At 42.3% G+C, this 22,738-nt stretch overlaps 1 protein-coding gene across 1 annotated transcript in view; it reads left to right on the forward strand.

Moving 5' to 3' along the window:
* Positions 1-1,981: 1,981 nt before the first annotated feature.
* Mep1a (meprin A, alpha (PABA peptide hydrolase)) overlaps positions 1,982-22,738 on the forward strand; it is a 34,032-nt gene continuing 13,275 nt past the window's right edge. Inside the window, exons 1-6 of the mRNA XM_013516737.1 lie at positions 1,982-2,051; positions 2,578-2,763; positions 13,435-13,485; positions 17,550-17,590; positions 18,062-18,137; positions 22,548-22,665. Of these exons, the coding sequence (XP_013372191.1) occupies positions 1,982-2,051; positions 2,578-2,763; positions 13,435-13,485; positions 17,550-17,590; positions 18,062-18,137; positions 22,548-22,665 (542 nt within the window). The remainder of the gene's footprint in view (positions 2,052-2,577; positions 2,764-13,434; positions 13,486-17,549; positions 17,591-18,061; positions 18,138-22,547; positions 22,666-22,738) is intronic.

The raw sequence follows: 22,738 nt of genomic DNA on the forward strand, positions 1-22,738 counted from the left end.
TTTGGGGAAATCCAAGCAATTCTGTTTCCAGTCAGTTTGAACTTGAGCAGTTTGGTTACCCTGCCTTTCCTCCTGTTGCTCAATGAGCCTGCCAGTTAGGGATAAGCAGGATGTATTTGGCACCCATGATTAGGGAGTTATAGTTATTACTATTCTTAATATCTGAGTTGAAGATACCTTCAAGCTCATCTAAACATGGGCTCAGAGAAGCCAAGTGATTTTGCCAGGGACACATGGTTTATTGTTCACAGAACTAAGATTTGTATTCAGGTCTTCTGTTTCCTGTACCTTGTATCATGCTTCTTCCCAAAGCTGGATCATTCCCTCATTTAAAATTACATAAACCACGTATAAGGCAATCAGCTGTCACCCATGACTGCTATGAACAAGAGCAACTTCCTGCAGGACCCAGCCCAGGAGTGGAACTGGACTTCACTCCTGTTGGATCTGCTACTCAGAACTTGGGTGTCTCAGATCTGTAGGGTCAAAGGCTCTGGAGCAAACAGAAGTCTTTCCAGGTATTGGACCTGAGGAGCCCTGAGGTTTTCTTGTTCAAGAACTGACACATGGCTATGGGGACTTCATGGTAGCATTTTTTTGTTGTTTTGTTTTGTGTGTGGGTTTTTTTTTTTTTTGCCCCATCTCATTTGACAAACCAGGACAAAGTAGTTCCCTTTCAGGATGTGACTGAGGCCCCAAGACCACCTGCTCCTGCAGATGTTTCCTCTTGTTGGCCTGGGAAACCACCAATTCTTACCAAATTTGCAGAAGAGAAAGCAGAGAACTCCCACCCTGTAGAAACCATGTGATATTTAGCAACTTTGCACCCTGGGCTCATGTTTATAGCAGACAGCTCTGTCCTCAGGACAGCTCCCTGTCTCTGCGCTGATCATGTGGAGACACTTTTCTGGCCTTGTCTAACATACACACACAGGGTGCTAGTGTTCAAGCATGCCGACCCACAAACACGCTCTTTGGTGCTCACTATGGGAATTCTGATGGCCTATAACTCTGGCCTCCTTATCAGCTGCCTTGAAAGTTGATTGTAGATCCTGAAAATCTAAGGCACCAAAACTCCTTCCCCCAACTGTTGCATGAGAAACAGAGGAATTTGAGGTCTGGATATAACTCACTTTATAAAAATGCTAAGCTACATAAGATTTTGAGGTCTTTCCTGCCACCTGAGAAATCTCTGTATGGGGATGGCACGTAGTCAGCAGACTGGATGGGTTTTGTTGTTAGTGTGTGATGTTGTTTGCATAACTCCATGTGTTTACTAAAAATCACCGAATCGCACATTCAAAATGAAAGCACTTATGACCTGTAAGTCAGTTTTCAGTAAAACTGTCAAACAAACTACACTCGATGGCAGACAGTTGATGACAGTCACGGGTTTTAAGAGGGAGCCCTGCTCTAGGGTGGCCCCCTGGCCCCACCCTGCTCACCACTGTCTGCTCTGGGGAAGCATCCTCTGCACACGCTGACCATCACCGTGTCCTCACAGCTGAGCTTTGCTTTGTGAGCACTTTTTGGCTAGTTAAATGTCACAGATGTGTGAGTTTTGTGTTATTTTTCCAAAGCACATTATTAGAAAATACTTTATGTATGATAAATCCGCAGAGCTGAAGTGAACTGTTTAATGGGTACACCAAGGAAATCCACACTCTACACAGGGTAGAAGAGCCCGTAGCTTGACAGAAACCCCTCCTCCCTTCTGAGCAGCACACCCAGTCCAGTCCCTCTCCTCATCATTGCCCAACTTCTGTTCTGATTTCTGTCACCGCAGGTTAGTTAGACCTGTTCCTTATCTTCATCACAAATCATCAGTGTGCATTCTTTCAAGTTGGATTTCCTTTACTCCACACATTTTTGAGATTTATGGGTTTTTGACTGTATCCATAGCTTATTCTCTGGATAAATATACAATTTGTTAATCTACTCACTGTTTGATGGACATTTCTGTGACTTCCAGTTTGAGGCCATGGCAGCTAAAAATGCAGTAAACATTCAGCACGGGCCTTTTTATTCACACGTATCTTCATTTTGGGCTGGTAAACACCCAGGAATGGAACTGTTTGTTCACAGTGTAGACACATGCTGTGCTGTGGAAGTGTTGTTCTTTTTATTTAGCTGCCTGCATGGAGGCACAGACACCCTGGATTCAGGAGCGTTCCTGAGGGATGGTGTCATCAAGCCTCAGGAGGAAGATGACATAGATGACATGTAACACAGAGATAACAGTGACTGGGAGAACAGCAGCAAGATGCTGGTGATAGCAGAGTCTGTCTTTACACAACTACTACGCACTTTGTGCATATTGCTTTGTTAAATCCTTACAATGCCCTGAGAGGTATTTAATTATATTTATTCTAAAGTTGAAGAAACGGAAGCTCCGAAACATGAATTAGCTTTCTTGAGGTCACTCAAACCCATATAGAATGCTACAACCCCTGATAAGGAGTTCTTCCTGTGGCCAGCATCTTGGACCTCTTTGTGTGATGCCACAGCAGGCTTCTGAGTGGCCGCCTTGCCTTGTAGTTAACTTTTTGTGTTCTTCTTGGTCCATCCTCCCTACAGCTGCTGACAGGTCTGAGGAACTGACCGGATGCTGCCGGCCGCCTGGGTCCCATCAGCTGCCAGTTGTCCTGTCCTCCTGTGCCCTTTGTCTCCAGCTCTTCTTGTCCCCTTCCTCATCCCTGCTGCTACTGCTCCCCCATCCCCACCATTCCATCACCAGTCCCCATTCTAACTCACCTAATGCCTGTAAGTGTGGATCCGCAAATCAATTTGTCTCAAAATTGGGAGAATCTTTCCTCGAGACTGCTTATTTGCTCTCCAAAATGTTTTGCTTTTGTGAATTGAGCCACAAAGTGTTTTATACTGTGAAAGTTTGATTCGAAGGCAGCATTTTGATCAAGTCACCCTGTAGCATAAAAAGTGTATTGCTGCTTCGTGCAGACTTGCTCTTTATGTGGCAAACTTTGATGGGAATTTCAAGATGAAAGACTCAATTTTTTATGGTTATATTTTACCTGCTTCCCTACAAATATGTAAATATAATTAGGATAGTTAACACACATCCTGAGCTTTGATTGTTTAGCATTAAACTCCTGCCCAATAACAATAGCTTACATTAGAGAGTGTCTGCCATTATTTCCATTATTTGTTAATTATCCTGCATAAAACCCTCTGCATTCAACCAAGCAGATAAAATTAGGAAACCTGGCTATGAAGTGGGACAGTTGTAAGTTCAGGACCTGGCACCTCTCTATGGTGTCAAATCCACCTCTGTGCAAATCCCACGTATTTCATCCTTCAAATATAATGAAAATCTCAAATGTCTTTTAAAAAAACTTAAAATAAATTTGCAGTAACAATTACCTTTTGAAGTATCTACGTAAGCTAGAACTAACATCTGCACTGCCTGTTAGCTCATGCTCACAGTAACTTCCTGGAAGCCTGAGACAGATCGGTTGCTGCGGAAATCATGGATGTGATACCAGTTTGGTGGAAAGTGGGTGCCCCCTTGTGGAACCCACAAACCAACATGAGGCCGATCTAATCAGAGGCCATTAAAGCAGTCTTGCAGAGTAGAAATACGAATGTGCTCACTAACCCTTACAAACGGATTGTAAAAGCAAATAAAATCTTAGCAGATTGTTCAACATAAAAATTTAGAATTTAAAAATGGTATCATCAAGGTGTAACATTGTTTTATATAAAAGAAAACAAAAGTTCACAGAAGTGAAGAGGAAGAATGTTTTCTGGTGTCTCTTATTTATAATGCTAGGTGACCAAAAAAATACAATGAATGTTTAAATTTTAAAATTATTATAATAAAAGACATATTGCCATGAACCCCCCTCAAAACTCTTCCCTCACTGTGAACACACTTATCTCATTATTCTGGTCTCTCTCTGAAGCAGTTCTGAAGTCTTCTTTCAAGAGTATCTTTAATCGTGCTGTTATGACTGTTTTAGTGTCCCAAACTGATTTAAAACATTGACCTTTCGTGGTCATTTTGACTTTGAGGAAGAGTCAGAAGTTTCACAGTACAACTGTTGAATAAGGCGGATGAAGACACACCGTGGTGTTTTTATGAGCCTGCCTTTCCACTGGATGTCATGCGACAGGGGCATTCACCATATTTTTCATCACACCTCAAAAAGACACATATGAAAGGAGACTTCCAGAACTGCTTCAGTAAGAGGCCAAGATGATGGGATGAGTGTGTTCATAGAGAGAGGGCAGATTCTGGGGGGCAGGAGCTCAGAGCAATATGTCTTTTACTTATAATAATTTTTTAGAAGTTAAACCACCACTGTATATTTTGATCACACCTTCTAAGTATACTAATTCTATTGGTTTAAGGCTCTAACCCTGTAACTTTATTTAACTGTATAGTTCCTTAGGGCCCCCCCCCCGCCCTCTCCAAGTATAACCACCCTGAGGGTTGTGACTTCAACACATGAATTTGGAGTGGGGACACAGAAGCTGGAACTGACAGCATAGGTCTTGAAAGAGATCAAGGGACAGAATTGTACCAGACACCCGGCTCCATTCTGGCTCCAGGACAAAACCAAAAGTTGGCTTAATCTGTCCCTAAGAGGTCTGCCACTTTTACTCACCAAACTATAGTATGATTACACTGTACCCTGGAAATTCCTGCATCCGTAAGGTCTTTGGCTGAAGGAAATTTCTGTGAGATGCCATCAGAGGGTGGAAGAATTGGGAGCCTTCTCTAACACATTCCTTTTTTAAAAAAACAAAATAACTCTGCATATTGTAACTCAGTAATTCCACTTCTCTGAATTTGTTCTAAGGCAATATTAAGGTCCTAACATTGCAAATGCAAGGATTTGCCCTTCCTGGAGCCCTGCCTTGGACAGATGTCTTCAGCATAGTCCCTAACAAAATTACAGACAGCACTGAAGTGGCTGTTGTTGAAAACTGCCAACACCGGGCAGCATTTACAAGCCAGGCTACAAGCCTCATGTAACTGATCTTCTTTTTTGGTAGAAAAGCAAGTATTGGGGAAAAGTCTAGAATACACATCTATGTGTAACAGTGAATATTTTAGGGAGTGGGGTTAAAGTAGGCATTTTCCTGCTCTGTCTTCTCATTTTCTGCATTTGACAACTATGGGTGGTAGATATTGAGAAACCTGAACACCATTGTTTAAAAAGCCAAGACAGCCAAGGACAGTAAGAAAGTTTTTGATAGGGCTCTGCACTAGTCAAGGCCTGTTGGGGAGGATTCGGCCCTGAAGGGCACTCTTCAGAAGGAAAATTTAGGAAAAAAAATTGTTAAAATTCCAACTCAGTGAGTCCTTGAAAGACCTCAGGGTCATGTTTGACTGGGTAAGTACTTATATTATCATAAAATGTGCATATTTAAATAACAAAAACAGAGTATGTCAACAGTGACATTCATGGTGTCCTTTTTTCTCTTCTTTATATTTTTTACAGTGTGAAGATGCTTTAACTTTTTTATAATTTAAATTTTTAAATTTTAAAAATATCCCACAACAGACATGCTTTCACAATGTCAGCCAGTACATGAAGAGATGACTCTCAGGCAAAGTTAAAGGGCTTGAGCAAAGGAAGGTCACAGCTGTTCTCCATTTGTAGGGGCCCCGTGCGTATGGGTGACCAGGTCCAAATGCTGGTCACTGTGTACGTGGCGAGCCCAATCATCTATCCCACTCTTGTTCCTTCCTGGTGTGCATGGCTTTGGATACTGAGCTGTAGAACGCGTACAACCAAATGAAACTGATGGTGAAGAACTGCTTTCCAAATTGAGAAAGACGCCTGTTTCTTCTTCAGGAGACAGCACAGAAGAAAAGAGTTGGTAGATAAAGCTGGGAAGCTGCTCTAAGCCCAAAGCTGACCATTTGTGGAGGACCACCTGGACGACTCTCCTTGAAAGAAGAGCAATTATCTCTACCTTGACTAAACCTGGCCCTATTTCCATGCATTGATATGTACAGAGCTGGCTAGGACTTTTCTTTATCCCTTCAATTGGCTTTAAGCAAAGAAAATCAGTCCAGCCAAGTTGCTAATGTGTAGTCTTTGAAGTAAGATGACAGGGCAGTGTTACCCTGCACCAATAGCTCCTTGAAAACAGGTGTGATCCAGGAGTGGGATAAATAGCCGCACTCCATGCTGTCAGCTGGGATTCAGCCTCGAGATAAGAGGCTATAACTTCCCAGGGCATACAAGATTACACAGCACAGCTGAAACACCAACCCCAAAACATTTGATACTATCTCACTTGTGTCATGCAGATTACTCTTTCTGCATATCCCTCTCTGCATATTGCAGAGGTGTTTTCAGGCCTCCTACCTTGCCAAGCTCACACTACTCACCTACTTCCCACAGTTCTCACAGTCACTCATCCTCAAGCCACTCCCTTCTTCACAAATTAATAAAACACAGGTTTGGCCTTGGGTTGAGGCCTTTGTTCTAGTGAGTCATTATCCTATCTGGATTTAGGACCCCCTTGGTTCCTCACAACTACAAATATGCCTTAGTGTCTTTTTTCTCACCATGGGTTGCACTGGAAGTGGTAGATTGGAATTAACCCACTAGAATTCCAGTAACTTTTCCATGAGATCACAGATATAAACTTCTCAGACTGGGATGAGGACTGGAAAGGGCTCTCCATAACCATCTATACTATGTTCTGGGACCTATCTGTGATCGCTCTCAGCATCCAGCCACAGAGATCATGAGCTCACTATTTGCTTAGGGATACGCGGTTGCTGGCAGAAATCTTCAAAAGATGTTATTTTCTTCTGCTTGGCTACTTGATGGTCCACACACAGAGCAGACAACAGGGCTCCTCTGAAAAAACCAATCCAGACTCGGGAGCTCTGGCTCATGCTCTGAGGCTGCCCTTTCCACAAGGACATCAAAAACCAAAATGTTATGAAATCTCTTAAATTATGAAACCTCTCAAATGTTCTTTCTCCATGAGGGAACAATAACAAGTCAGATTGTCACATAGCATCTAAGACATCACAAAGCCTTTCACCTGTACACTTTGACTTCTCTCAATCTCTCTCAATAAAAGAGGCAGAATAGGAGGCATTAGTCCATATTATAAAAGGAATCAAAATAGAGATTCAGCATTTTTCCCAATGTTATTGGATATATCATAGGAAGATGTACAATGTTATAGGGAGTGGCTGAAGCTGGAAGTCAATCACATGTGCTTGGCTAAGACAAAACCAGCCCCAAGGACATGGATTGCTCCTTGAGCCATGTGAACAAGCTGTTCCAGGGCTGGGGAGATAGTTCATTAGTAGAGCACTTGCGTAACAACTAGCTGTTCCAGCTTGCAAACAGGTTGCTTGCCAGAGAAGTTGAAATTGATATCAACCTCCTGAGTATATAAATAAATGTGCTGCATTCCTTGGGCAGTTCCTTTCCTCCCATCAGGAGAGAGGGCTCCACCTGACCTCAGCTTTTGTCTCTTATCTTTATTTCTTCATTCTCCCACCATTTTTTTCCAGGGAACATCAAGAACCATGCTGGTTTGTGGCAGAATGCGGTTCTTAATTTTTTTAAAGTCAACTTTGTGGGAGTGTAATTTGCAATTAAATTAGCCATTTCTAAGTGTATCATCCCATGGCTTCTGACAAGTTTATACAGTTGTGTAAGGACCAATGTCCCAATGAAGATGTGACATTTCCATCAGCCCTCAAAGTTTCTTTGTGTTGCAGTCCTATGTCTCCTTCCACCTTGAGCTTTTGCCATCCATTGACCTAGATTCTATTCCTATGGTTTTGCCTTTCCTTGTATTTAATAAATGAAATTATGGGCTGTGGATTTAATGTCTGACTTCTTGGCATAGCACAATTGAAACTGATCCATGTAGCTACACAAAATAATTGTTCAATGGCTTTTAATTGCTGAGAAGCATCCCAAGGCAAGAGTATCCTACTGTGTGTTCTATTCCAGTAGGTTTCTGTCATGACCTATGAGTAGAGCACAATTTATCCATCTATTTGCCAGCTGCTCTATTTTTACTTTGAGATCTACTGAGATGCTGACAGGCAGCTGCCTCCCCAAGGTGTCTACTTCCCTCCAAGCTCCATGAGGGCAGAAATACTAGCCCATGGCTCTTTCCCCTGGCAAATTTGAGCTAGGAAGAGAACCCACCCTTAACTGATTTCTCTATTAGATATTTTCGAACTTCTGCACATTACCCTTAACTTTGTCAGGGTCAGTCACAATTCTGACCCTACATCAGATAGCCTATGTACAGCAATTTACATCCCTGCCATAAACTAGGTGCCAAGGAAGTCATCCGGTTGTATAATAATTGCTATTATTCAATGATAAGAAATGCCGTTCAAGGCAAAGGACTTCATAGGAGGTTGCCAAACTGCTATTCACAGAAATCCCAGTGAGAATCCAAGGTGTGGCTGGCTTTCTTCCTTTCCTGCTTTGTTGAGTGACCTAGCCCAGTGCCCACCTGCATGGCCACTAGCCACTGATGGTCCTCCTTGCATGTCTGCACACTTTCTTCATGGGTAGGTGACTTGTCACATCACTCTAGAGAGAGCTGCCACTGTAGTCTTCCCCTTTCTGCCCTCACTAACTAGAAGATGAACTTAAATGAAAAAATTTGATGCAGTGCATGAAGATCAATGGACCCACTACTAATTTACCAGTCCATCAAATCTAATCAGTTACCATAGGAATGTCCCATAATCCAACACCCCAGGGGCTCTGTTACCTTCTCCTTGTCACCTCAATCAGACCACAGTCGATGTGGCAGACTGTACAGCTGGCCATGAGTGTAGCTGTTGGTCACTTGCACCAAAGCATCAGCTGTGCCCCAAACAATTCTGTAGTTTCCAAAGGAAAGTGGGATTACAAGTCCTGTTTGTTCTCTAAAAGCTCATCCCCTTGCTCTCTGGATCAAGTTATGTATGTGGCTTTGCTGTCATCTTGTTTCTATTTAAAAGACCTCAAAACCAAATGACTTTTCTCGGACACACACACACACACACACACAAAATCTCCAAACAGCCCCACCCCCTCTTTGCCCAGTGTCACCTCTCAGAGACATCGCATCTGTGTATGGCACAGCCCTACTGGGTGACCAACACTATCTCCTTCAAAGTGGTGAGGGTCTCAGATCCTCACAGGACCAGGAAGTTCTTTCCAGGTAACGATGAAGTGACCCTTTTGCAAGGTCAGTCTGCTTCCTCGCGCCTGACTTCCATGCTGTAGAACCCAGTTCTCCTAAGAATCATGATGATTCCACCAAAAGCCCAACCCAGACATATCTCCCCTTCACCCCATGAAGCCCAAGTGTTTGATCTTTTCTCCACATGCCATGTCCAGCTGGGCCTCCTGACAGGGGCATTCTTGGGGTAACTAATCCACATTGACATACTGGCAAATTAGTAGCAGGTTAGAGCACTGGCTGGGGTCTATGTGTTCTTGAGAAAGTTTCTGTGTCTCAGTGTCTTAGTCTGTAAAGTAGGGACAATAGCAGTGCCCAGCTTACAGGACTATTGGGAGAATTAAATGAGTAACTATGTGTCAAGTCCTTAGAATGGTGCCTGGCCTGCAGTGAGTACTAGGTACACACTGGATGCTGCTTTTGCTTCCTCTGTGACTCACCACTGTCTGTCTTTACCATGTAAGGGGTCAGTTCTCTAAAAACCAGTGGTCAGGAAGCTGTGAGCCTTTGCTGTTTGTAAATAAAGTTCTATTGGACACAGACAAGCTCCTCCTTTCTGTCACTGTCAATGCCACTCAGGAGAGTTAAACAGCCACACCAGTGATCACACAGCCTCTCAGCTTGACATCCATTCTCTTGGACCCCTCATAAAAATGTTTGCTGGCTCTTGTTCTACTTGCTTTTGAGAACTTTAGGTACAAGGGTCACTCGGGATGAACTGTGAGGCCTCTTGTGTAAGAAGTCAGGGGACAGCATTTGAGGGCAGGGCTTTGTGTGAAGGGACTGTCTCCCAAGAGCTTGGGAAGAGGAGGAAGAGGGGAGAAAAGGACGTCTTCAGGAGAAATGGGAGGAGTGGACTCTCAAGCCTCCAGGGTTAGCTTGAGAGAGACCTCGACTTTTATGGGATGGGGACACTGGCCACTTTCAAGAGCCAAATCTTCCTCCTCTAGCTTCCCCCCACTTTCCCAGCCGATGAGCTTGTAAAACATTCTCCCTGAGTCCAGTGTGCCAATCTCTCTAGCCCCTGCACAGAAAAATTGTTTACCCAGTATGAGGACTAACTGCCTGCTATGTGCTAGGCACGGGGGCCTGTGGTGGAAAACGAATGTGGACCTTGTGCTGCAGGACACAGTTTACTTTTTAACTGCAAAACCATAAACTTTCTAGCCAAGAACTTATGGCTGTAGCCTCTCTCCTAGACATCCTGGGTAATGAAGTGCCTGGAATTGCAAGTAATAGGTAACTCATTAACACTGCAGTCAAGACCATAAAGGAAATGTCAGGGCCAGTGTGGCTGCTGGAGACCTGCACTGTCATCACTGGGTCCATGGAGCAAGGAGGGCGCTGAGCCACGGTCCTGCTCCTGTTCTCCCAGGAGCCTGTCCCAGAGCGCTTCCCTGTGTTTCTGGAAACTGTGGCTTGCACAGATTGTCTTGAATCTTTCCACGAGCCCTGCGAAGTAGGAATTACTACTAATTTTACCCATGAGCCCACGGTAGAGGTGAGATCTCAGGCCATCCACATGGTGTGTGGATTGGATGGGTCCAGAAAGGAAGCAAATGACAAAAAGCATAACTGGCAGGAAGCAGGTGAAGTTGGAAGGAACCAGATAGCCCCACTCTTAACCTGCTCGAAGTCTGAACACCTGCGATTTAATAAAGCATATTTACCAAAGCAAGAGCATCACTGTTTTTCTTTAGAAAAACAAACCAACCCCTACTTCCTGGCCTCCAAAATCAGTAAATAGTCACTCTCCTCCTTCCTGCTTCAGAATTTGAGAAAAATAAGATAATATATTGAAGAAATAAAGGTCAATAAACTATTTTTCCCCAACTCTCATGGCCAATTATTTTTATTAAGCTAACATTTATCAGGTCCTCCTCGCTGATTTTTTAAGACATACAGATTGTGTTTGCTGACGAGTTATCTTCGTTGTTGAACGAGTTTGGAATCTGCTGGAAAACATCGGTGGCTCCCAGCATGAAAGGTGGTATGGCAGCTCTCCATCACCACTGACCTCATCACGAAGGGCTGTGGGACACCAGCCCTAGACCTCTTCTGCTCATGGCATCCACCCCATGAGAGGCCTCCTGATGGGCAGTGCTGCCCCTGAAATGCTCCCCAACACTGAGCCCTGCTCAGCTGGGAAGGGGAAATGCAGGCCCCTGGGAAGGGTGTTAGGGGGAAATGCGGGCTCTGACATCACAGACTCAAAAGCAGGAGACAGGGGACATCACGTAGCACTGTGTCCGGCACACACAGTTCATTATATCCATCTCTTCCCAGCACACCAGTGACGCAGTGCCAATAGCTTAACATTGAGCAGGGACCATTTACACACCATAGGAAATGATTATTTCCATTAGCAGCAAACACTGCAAAGGAATCCTTACTATTTTCAGAGCTGGCTGTTAAAGCGTTTATCTGTGCTTATGCCCCATACTTTATTTTTCTTCCAGTATAAACACATTTTCCACTTCTTACTACTACCAAAATGTGCTGCACATATGAGCATTTTCCACTAATGTAATTGGGAGTTTCTAGCCTATAAATGACGTATATTTCAACTTTATTACATAGCATCAAATGGCCACATGAGTCCCGCCAGCAGGGTAGGAGCCTATTTCCTTGTTCTTAACCCTTTGTACTGCCTGCTTTCTTCCTTTAAGCTGGTCTGAACATGAGTTGGCATTTCATTGTCATTTGAATTTACATTTCTTTCTGATTGTGAGGTTGAAAATCTTGTTATTAAAAAAAAGAAAAAGAAAGTCTTCTTATGTTTATTGGCTACTTCAGTTTTCTCCTACATGAATTTCCTATTCATAATTTTTGCCCACTTTTGTCCTAAGTCATATATTTATCTTTTTTCTTACTGTCTTGCAGGAATTTCTTATATTTCCTGGGTACTTATTTTCAGTGTATGTTCTGCTGAACCGAGCACAAGATACTTATTTTTAAACACTTTTATGTATTATGAATATTGCAATTTGTATTTAATTCTGTTGTGTATTTATCATAAAGAAGATTGAATTTGGTGTAGTCAAATTTATTTTTTTTCTTATCAGTTTCTAACCCTATTTCCTCTTGCTTAAGAAATCTTTCCTGATCTCAAGGTTAAAAACATTTTCCAATATTTTCTTCTCCAAAATTTAGGTTTGTGTATCTGAACCTTTAATCCATCTAGAGTTTATTTTTGTGAATAATGAGGGGTATAAGAATTTAATGTATTATTCCTATGAAAACACTAGTGTTCCAATAGTATTATTAAGAGACCAGAATGTGCCTGGTGGTATTTGGTTATTTCTCACAAATGCCTGTCTCTGTTGAATTTTATAACAATTCTGATTATTCTGTTAGGGAAAATCCTTTATATTCTTCCTTTTCAAAAATTTCTCATTTAATTTTGGAAGTTTAGCCTTTTCACATAAATATCAAAAACTGTCAGTTTTGCAAGTTCCACAAAATCCTTGTTAGGATATTTGCTGAATTTTCTTTAAAATTATAAACTCACATCAGAATAATTCATAAGTATTTCATACAAACATACATACACACAAAAGGAGAGAATATGGTGAGGAAGATATGTCTTTTTATGTCCTTTAATAACTGATTTATAACATTTCTACAAAACTGATTTTTATTAGATTTAAGTGCACTTTCATTATTTTACCGGTTATTTTTATTTCTTTTGTGAGGGTATGTTTTATTTGTCAGCTGAACAGTTTCCTCTGGTGTATACATATATAATAACTTCAGTGCTACTTTCCAAATTTTCCCCAGTTTGACATGGGAGTATTTAAGGTAGTCCTGTACCTGCCCATGAAAGGGTTAGTGACATCATCTCTGACTATACTTTTAAACACTACACACATATGACAGGGTCAAAGTTTCTAATATGACAATCAGGGCAAGGTCCAATAGGTATCTATGACAAGGTGTCTATGCTAAAATCAGTTCATTTGCAAGGATGGTTTGGGCTAGAGCCACTTGCATTCTCTCCTTTGTTTTGCTTTTTGCTCACATAGGAGCTGTATCGGTAAGTAGAATTCTGCTCCTTATATTTAGATATACCAATTCTCATATAAATTATCCATTTTTTCTATGTTCATTTCCTTGCAGATTAAACATCTTTCTAATGGAAATGGTAAGAATCAATTTGCATGGGTACAGTTTCTGAACTCTGTCTCTTTCGTTCAGCATCAGTCGTAACTATTTCTCTCTCACTTTTAACAGGGCAGGATGTGGATTTTGGTGAACAGAAGGATATTTCAAAAATCAACTTAGGTGGGTTCAATTCTACATTGTTAATGTTTTGGAATAACTTACAGCCCAGGGATGGGATTGGTAAAATGTGTAAACCTTCATAGCCCTGCTCTGTGTATCATGTGGGAAGCCATATTTATTGGTGCTGCATTAGGATTTAAAGTTTCTGATCAATGGCAGTGTGGTAGGAGGAAGACAGATCAGATTTTCTTGAAGAGTTGATGCATCCTTCTGGGATTTACAAACACAGACACCTAATAAGTTCTTTAATTATGAAAATTTCATTTTCCCAGTTTCTATTTTGAAAAACAAAGGGAAATGAAAATGTGTGTTTATTCTGCTTGCTAAAAGACATGATAAAGAATAAGCCTGTAGTTATATTTAGTGGGGGAAAAGACCCCATCTGCCTTACCAGCCCATCAAATGTCCTTACAGCTGTTTGGCATGGGACTTCGAGAAGAGTGTGACTGTATTTCTGATTGGTCATCTTGTTCATGAATATAGTTCTTGAAGAAATGCAGGGTCTCATCTATTACTGGGATAGTCTCTGGTCTGGTCTCTTTCCTCTGAGTTCTTCTTCTGAAATGAGAGAAGCATCTATATTTTGGTGTCTTTGTTTGGGATGGGTGGAAGCAGAGGTGTTCATGACCATAACACCTTAATTTAGAAAGGTTTCTTCCCCGTCTGCATCTTAATTTGTCAAATCTTGTGCCAGGGTAAAGGCTGCCTTCCTTCTGTAGGAAGGCATGGGACTTTTGAATGGCTGCAGTGACTTTCCTAAGGTCACAGGCTCTTGTCTTGAAGCCACCTCCAGCCTCCTGACTCATATCTCAACAGCTCAGTGTGATTTGAATAGGACATAAGTGTTATGTTTGTATGCTGTGTCCCATTCGCAAGGACGGCAGCTAGTTGATGTTTAATTGGAATTGCTGGGAGATGGCGACACGGACAGAGTGGATTGAGTTACCAAACCAAAGGGTTGAGCAGGTGGATGGTCCCCAGGCTTCAGAGCCAGGTACCAAAATCTCTCTCCTGAGAGTCCGGCAGTACGGGTGTCTATCACTCAGAGACCCACTGTTGAGTAAAACAGGGCTGAGATGAGAATCAGAACTTTCTTCCTTTCTTCCTTATCTCTGGAGTAGAAATCAGTTCTACCTCAGCATTTCTTACTCCTTGGCCTCATCACCACCTCTGACTGTGAGCTGGGGACACAGTCTCTCTTTCTATGGAGCCACCTCTTTCAGGCCATTCCAGGCCAGACACCAGGAGCCATTGGTTGAACTGCGTGGCAAACTCTTATCATCACAGATGGGAGACATAATCACGCAGAGAGAGTTGTCACCTTTTCCTACCATTTCTCTGAACCTCAAAATGCTGATGTAGCCATCCTCCATTCCCAGGCCTGTTCTTCTCCATCTTCTTTATTTAAGCAAAACTGTCTTCCTTCTAGATTTTAGGCTCTGAATTGCAGAGCAGCCCCAAGCTCCTGCCTCTCCCACACCTTACTTGCCATCTGTCAGCAGATGTTGTTAGACACATAGTCACATTTTATCACTGCTCCACCAGGCCAGGGTCACCTTGTAGCTGCCCTGTCTGTCCAGGGGCCCCATCTCTGCCCCCCGCTCTGGTTCACCCCAAAGATGGCTGCACGCCATGGGAACAGAGCTGTCCTTCCAATAGCATTTGGATCCTCTCACTCCCAGCCTCTGGTAACTTCTCTTCCAACACACAGCACAAGTGACAACCTGGACTCTCAAAGTGCAGTCCTCAGCCTCCATCGCCTGTGCCCTTAGCACTATGAGCCCCACCCAGGCCGTGGAATCAGTGTCTCCATTTGGGCAGAGGAAGGGGATGCCAACTCCACATGAGCTGACCTGGCTGCTCCTCTGACCTCTACTTTCCCATGCTGCTCTTTCTTCCTAGAGCGTCCCAGCCATTCTGAACGCAGTTTCACAACTGGCCATTCCTGTGTGGTCACCACCTGGGCACTCACACCATCTTGACACTTATTAGAAAGGAGTGCTTTGTGGGGTCAGAGGCCCCAGGCGCAAGCTCAGCAGATGAACCTGCTCCAAGTCATAGGACCTTTCTATCTGCTCTTGCCTCTGCCTCCCACTCCTTCCACCAGATTTCTGCTTAAGGCCACCTCCCCTGGGAGGCCTGCCCTGACTGCCCAGGGTATAACAGCAATCCTCCCTGCCTCAACACTCTTCTCCCTTTGTCATATTTCATGGCTTTTTCATTATGCTTTTTGTTCACCATCTGTCTTATTCCACATTTGTCTGTTCATGTGTCTCTTCTAATTAAGAATGCCATCTTCTTACAGTTTTGTCCTGTCCCCTGCGGTATCCTCCCATTCTCATGGCTGAAGACACATTAGGTGTTAATCAGATGGAGACCCTGAAGCTCTAGGTAGAGTAGATGCATCTCACTTGCACCGGACACATACTTCTACACGACACGGGACCCCAGGACCCCATCTGTGCTGAGCCAGCCCTACGGTTAAGGACAGAATGAGCTAGTTACATTCTCTGGGAGAGCCCCCTCCCATCCTAGGAAAACACAGGCTTTTGCTCCCCACAAGCCTGGGTAGGAGATGAATGGACTCACACCTCCAATGTGGGTCCTTCTGACTGAGCCAACTGTGTTATCACTGTCTGTGGTATTTGTGGTCCTCTTATCACATGAACAGGTCAAACAAGCTAGGAAAAATGTATATCAGGAGATGAGAGACAGGAAGAGCTTAGTCAGTACCTAGCACCTCCTGGTGTCCCTTGTGCACATGGACCCCAATTTTAAAAGGCCATTGCTTTGCCCATAGGACCCCTTCTGCCCTGTGAAGCAGTTATAAGTTAGGGCATCACAGAAAATGTCCCTCTGAAGCTCTCTGTGCTTCATGGAGGATTCTACCAATCAAGTGAGGGTTATGAGAGTGATGTTCTTTGGAGCCAGGGAAGTTTTCCCACAAAGACTTCCTGGTTAAGATTCCTTTTTTCAGAAACAGTGTGAGGCCAGGATCGAGGGAAGCCTGCATTTGGAATTTCCTTTGCTGAGTGTCAGAAGCAGAAGCTTGGAGATTCAGACTTGAAGGCTCTATCATGTTCTGCTGATCTCCTTGTCACAGGGCAAAGACTTGGTTCTGGGGTCCTTCATGTTTTCATGGGAGAGACCAAGGCCAGCCGTCTGCCCAGGATCAGAGGCAGGACAATGTTAAAGCAGAATTCCTGAGCTAACTGCAGCCATTTTGTTCAGTACATTGGCAGCCATTCTGTTCTCTGCACTGAACTCAGCTAAAAGATCATATGATTTGTTCTCAAACTGAAACTTCTGTGAATGTGCTAAAAACAACTTTGCTACCTACAGCTGTGGTCGCCACAAGTTACCCATTGTACCATGGCCTTTAGCTATGTTTATCTTAGTTTTTTGTAACTCCCGCTCATCACCCTATAAAAAGAATAGCTCTGTAATCAGCAACTCGGACTTTGGAGGATACCCCTCTGGGGACCACCAGCATTAAATAAAATCTCCTTTCTCCTGAGCTCCTAGCTACTATTGACTCAATTTTCCCAGCAACAGTGTGACAGCACAAAGGCCCAGCCTGGGGGCACAGGAGTATGGACTTTCCTTGTAGTCGCAGATTCCCATCCAGTTCATCATTTCTTGTCACCCAGCTCATAACTTCCTGTCTCTCTAGCTTATCACTTCCTGTCTCCCCAGCTCATCACTTCCTGTCTCTCTAGCTTACCAATTCCTGTCTCCCCAGCTCATCACTTCCGGTCTCAAACTCCTATTGCCTCCTTTGAAATAGGAGGTTTAGCATCCATGATCACTCAGGTCTTTTGTAGCCTACCTCTCAGATTCTTGGACAAGCATTCTTGTTTCAATATTGAAAACACAACACGGTAATCTTTGGTGCTTATAACCATTCACATGTGGTGAATTAGAGGGAATCTTTGCATTGTTTCAAAGAGATTTATCACATCATAATTAAAATGGAAGATTTATTATAGCAAAACTTAATTGTATTGTGGAAGATGACTCTGAGTAGTGTTCATTCAACTATTCTTTCTTTAATCCACATGCAGCTGCAGGATTGGACCTCTTTCAAGGGGACATCCTTCTGCCGGTGAGTACCTGCACAAAATAATGTCCCTGAGAACTGGATACACCAATGGGGGGACAGCTGGATTGGAACAGCATGCAGAAGAAAGAATTCTAATCTATAACCTGTGCCCACAAGGACTTTCACTATAGCTGACAGGGACAAACACAGAGGAAAAACAAGTAAACAGCACAAAAGAATCTACAATGGCTTATTTGCTCTGCTTTCCCAACAAGCAAAGAATATGACAAAAGGGAGTAGGACAATGTGTTTGTGGTAGCTCACAGACCCTTAGTTTGTTCTCCTTATTTTGTTCTTTATAATTTCTCTGAAGTTTCCAATTTTTCTCTACAGAATTTCTATTGCTTTTATAAAAAGCAGACAAATGCCACAGAATTGTGTAAATTGCTTGATATATTCTTTGTGGTGTGAGAGTTTAGTGAAGGAGAAATCAAGATGACCTTGAGGATGACCTCTTTGCTTTTGTTTTTACAGAAATCAAGAAATGGCCTGAGGGACCCAACTGCCAGATGGACGTTCCCCATCCCGTACATCCTGGCGGACAATCTGGGTAATAGCATCATTCTCGCAGGACCCATTGGTTTGACTTCTCTCTCCCTCTTCCTGATCTTTAGCTTCACACTGGGAGCAACCTCTGGTATATGAAAGGGTTTCTCAGACTGGTGATTATTTATTTCACAGGAAAAAAGACATGACATTATGAGTTCTGATAAAAAATACAGTGAATGTCTAAGTTGAAAAAATTATTACAGTAAAAGACGCATTGCCATGAACCTCCCGCAAAATATTCTGCCCATGACTGGAACACATATATCCCATTGTTCCTGTCACTTTCTGAAGCAGTTCTGAAAGTCCCCTTTCATGAGTGTCTTTATGAAGTGCAATAAAAAAAATATGGTGAGTGCTGCTGTTGAGCACCATCAAATGGAAAGGCACGCTTGTAAAAACATGCTGCTCTGTCCTCATCCACCTTCTTCACCAGATCTGGCCCTATGCAGCTTCTGACTCTTCCTCAAAGTCAAAATAACCATGAAAGATCAACTTTTAGAATCAATTTAGGATGCCGAGGCAGCCATGACAGCAGAAGTAAAGACATGAAAGAGGACTTCCAGAGCTGCTTCTGAAAGTGGAGAGAAGGATGGGATAAATGTATTCAAAGTAGGGGGTGGTATGTTTTTGAGGGGGATCAATGGGAGTGTCATTTACGGTAATAAATTTTAAACATTTAACCATGCACCTTGATTTTAGATCACACCCCATACATCAAAACTAGGGCTGCTTAACCTGCCGGAGAAAGAGTATGAAAGGATCATTGAAAGACGGTAGCATGAATTAAACTTTTAATAAAATCGGGAGAAACATGAAGAACAAGTTGGCATCAGAACATTGAAAAAAGTGTACTTAAGGGTTTGTTTAGGTAAATCAGTATATAGGACCAGGATACTACTTCCAGCATATTAATTTCTCCCTTTTGTTGCAAGGGAAACATGTAAAATAGAAAAGTGTTTATTTCACATGTTCATACTCCCCCTTTTTATTCAGCTATCTGAATTTAATTAAAGTGTTTATTTGCACTTACTACAATTACTGATCTATTGTGACTTAAACTATATTTGTTTTGTATTTGTTCCACCACACCCTCCCCCAAGTCCCCATACTTTTCCTCACTTGGTTTAATCAGTTATAACATTTTAATTCTTCTATTGGATATTGGCTCAATCCCTTGTGTTATTCTTCGAGGCTTTACCTTGGTGTTACAATATGCATATGCAGTATGGGGTAATCTCCTTAGACTTAATATGTTTTCATTTGCATAAAATGCAAGCATTTCACAATAGCATAATTCCATTTATGTCTTCCCTTTGTGATGTTATCAAATTATACTTTTGTTGATATACTGTCTAAGTCTCACAATATGGTGTCACATTTTTTTACCTTAGTTGTTTTTTTAGAATAATTAATAAAAATGATCATCTTCTTGTTTACTTTTGTACTCCCAAATCCTAGTTCTCTTCCTTCCTCCTGCTGACTCCATTCCCAGCTAACGTCCCCTCTCTTCTGTTGGAAGCACTTCCTGCAGCATTTCTTGCAGAATGGATCTGTTGCAATCACATGGTACCCTGCAGCACTCTTGCTGTTGTTATCTGACTGTGTCCACAATTACTTTGTTGGTTATTCGCCTTCCTTTTTTTAATTTTAAAAATGAATTCTTATTTCAATTGTACATAGTATGGGATACAGTGTGACAATGTGTAATAATCACACCAAGGTAGTTAGCCTTTTCATCTTCTTAAACTTTAAAATTTTTTTGATTCACACATAACAGTTGCACATATTTACGAAGCCCAGTATGGTATTTCACCATGTGCGTACAGATCCAGTTGGAGTCATTGATCTTTCCATCTCCTTGTCATTATGCTGTGCTTGGAGCAAGCGCCTCTTTCCAGTTCAACATAGAGTGCATAATGCGTTGTCGTGAATCACAGTTACCCACTGTGTGGCACAACTCTAGAACCTGTCGCTTCTGCCTAGCTGTGTTTTGGTACTTGTGATCCAACCTCTCTCCATCCCCACCATGCTTCCCACCTCTAGTAATTTCTATTCTATAATCAGGCAAACATTTTTCTGGCACCCGCATGTGACAGAGAATATGTGGTACTTGCCTTTTTGTGCCTGTTGTATTTCTCTTGACATAATCTTACAGTCCTCCTTATTTTCCTGCAAATGATATGATATCATTTCTTTTTATGGCTCAATAATATTCCACTGTAGATAGATGAGTAGATATATGCCATATTTTGTTTATTCATTTATCTCTTGGGCTGGGGATTTAGCTCAGCGGCAAAAGCGCCTGCCTGGCAAGCGCATGGTCGTGAGTTCGGTTCCCAGTACCGGAGAAAAACCAAAAAAAAAAAAAAAAGAGTTTTTCATTTATCTCTTAATAGGCATCTAAGCTGATTCCATAGCTTAGTTATTGTGAATAATCAGCAATAAATATGGACGTGCAGGAAACTCTTTGATATGCTGATACCTGCCCCTTGGATATAGAAGTGAAATAGCTGCTTCCTAGGGTAGTGTTTTTGAGAAACTTCTATACTGTTCTCCATAATAGCTACACTAATTTACATTTTCAACAGTGTAAGAGTTCCCTTTTTGCCACATCCTTGCCAGCATTTATGTTTTGTCTTTTCTACAGTAGCCATTTTAACTGGGCTAAGGTGATACCTATTTGTTATGATTTGCATTTTCTGATGGCTAATGATGTTGAGTATTCTTTTTGGAGCTTGTCGGCCATTTGCATCTCTTCTTCTGAGAAGTGTGTATTCACACCATTTGCTCATTTTTAATTGTTATGGAGTTTTATGAGTTCTTCATATATTTTGTAGTAAGTTTTTTTGTGTGTGTTTTGGTTTTGGTTTTGGTTTTGGTTTTGGTACTGGGAATCGAACTCACGACCTCACACTTGCCAGGTAGGCACTGTGCCACTGAGCTATATCCCCCGTCCTCATATATTCTGGATATTAATGCTTTATCAGATGAGTCATTTCAAAAAATCTTCTGGTTCTGTATGTTGTGTCTGCACACCGACTGTTTCCTTTGCTGTGCAAAAGGTTTTTAGTTTGATATAATTCCACTTGTCTGTTTGCTTTGTTGTCCTTGTTTCCAGGGTCTTAACAGAAAAATGTCATCACCTATACTGATTTGTTGCAGGGTTTCCCCTATATTTTCTTCTGAAAGTTTCAGTGCTAGGCCTCACAATAGGTCTTTCATCGACTTTGAGTTGACTTTAGTATAGGGTGAGAGGCAAAAGCTGAGTTTCCATCTTCTGCTTGTGAGTGTCCGGCTTTCCCAACACCATTCATTGAAGAGCTTGTCCATCCCCCAACGTATGATTTTGGTGCAATGGGATGGAATAGAGTGGCTGTAAATGCCCCTTACATTTATCATCAACCATCTATCACCAAACAGTCCCACAGCCATTTCTGTAGTGACCTGGATATACTGTCACCACTGTGGAATCTTCACTATGGTAGGCTACTGAGGAAAGCAAGTACCAGGAAAACCTGTCACAAATTCCTGGAAAACTGCCAATAATTATAAATTCCTTGAGGGATTGCACAAAATCAAATGTGCGAGGAAGATGATTTAATTTCATATCACTCCATTTAATTTTTAAGGGAGATTTCAATCTTTAGGGAAGTGCTGGGAGGAAAATCTGCATTCAGAGCAGAATATAATCTCATTTTATCTGTGACACCTTCCTCTTACCTGTCCTTGTTATGCCATGAAGGGCTAACGTGTGTGCACATTAGGTGGAAGGACAGACATCTGATCTTTGGTCATAGTCACCACAAGCTACTGGTCAGCATCTCTTGTCCTGGTTCTTGGGTCCTCTAGCTCTGCGGTGCTGGTAGAGAAGCTATTCCCTTGGCCATGAGCGTGTGGCACTAGCTGTCTAGAGGAACCACCTCCCCTGTCATCTCTCATATACCCCATGTGCTTCTTCTGCTTCAAGAACTCCCAAGCCTTCCTCAGCCACGCTCTCTTCCTTGAGCTAGTGGGACTATCCTTGTAGTGTGGGGTAAGGAACACAACTTTCACTACTTCTCTCCAAGGTACTTTATCTGTGCATACAAAGCCAGAGCAACTCACAAACCACTTGTGTTTCTGCTCTGCCAGAGGATTCTCCTGAGGTAGCTCAAAATTTCTGCTGGAATGGGGGAAAAGGAAAAGAGCAAACAGTTTTAGCCAGCCACATACACTTGTGTGTGTTCTTATTCTATAGTCATATTTAATATGCATGCTATGTTTATGTCCAGGATTAATTATGCAGTTTTAGTTTCCAAAGGATCTATTTACTACCAAATCTTCTGCAATAACCCTTTGTGGATTTCACACAGTGGCATGGTTTTCTCTGTGTCTAAATAATTCTTATGCACGTCCTGTCTGATTTTTGCAGAGCTCAATGCCAAAGGAGCCATCCTCTCTGCCTTAGAAATGTTCCGCCTCAAGTCCTGTGTGGATTTCAAGCCCTATGAAGGAGAGAGCTCATACATCATATTTCAGCAGTTTTCTGGGTTGGTGTGAAACATTAGAGTGTGAAAGTCATGGCTTGTAAAAAGTGGCACATCTATTTAACAGACCAAAAGA

The sequence above is a fragment of the Chinchilla lanigera genome, unplaced genomic scaffold, assembly GCF_000276665.1.
Source record: "Chinchilla lanigera isolate Chin_1 unplaced genomic scaffold, ChiLan1.0 scaffold00036, whole genome shotgun sequence".
Classification (NCBI taxonomy): Eukaryota; Metazoa; Chordata; class Mammalia; order Rodentia; family Chinchillidae; genus Chinchilla; species Chinchilla lanigera.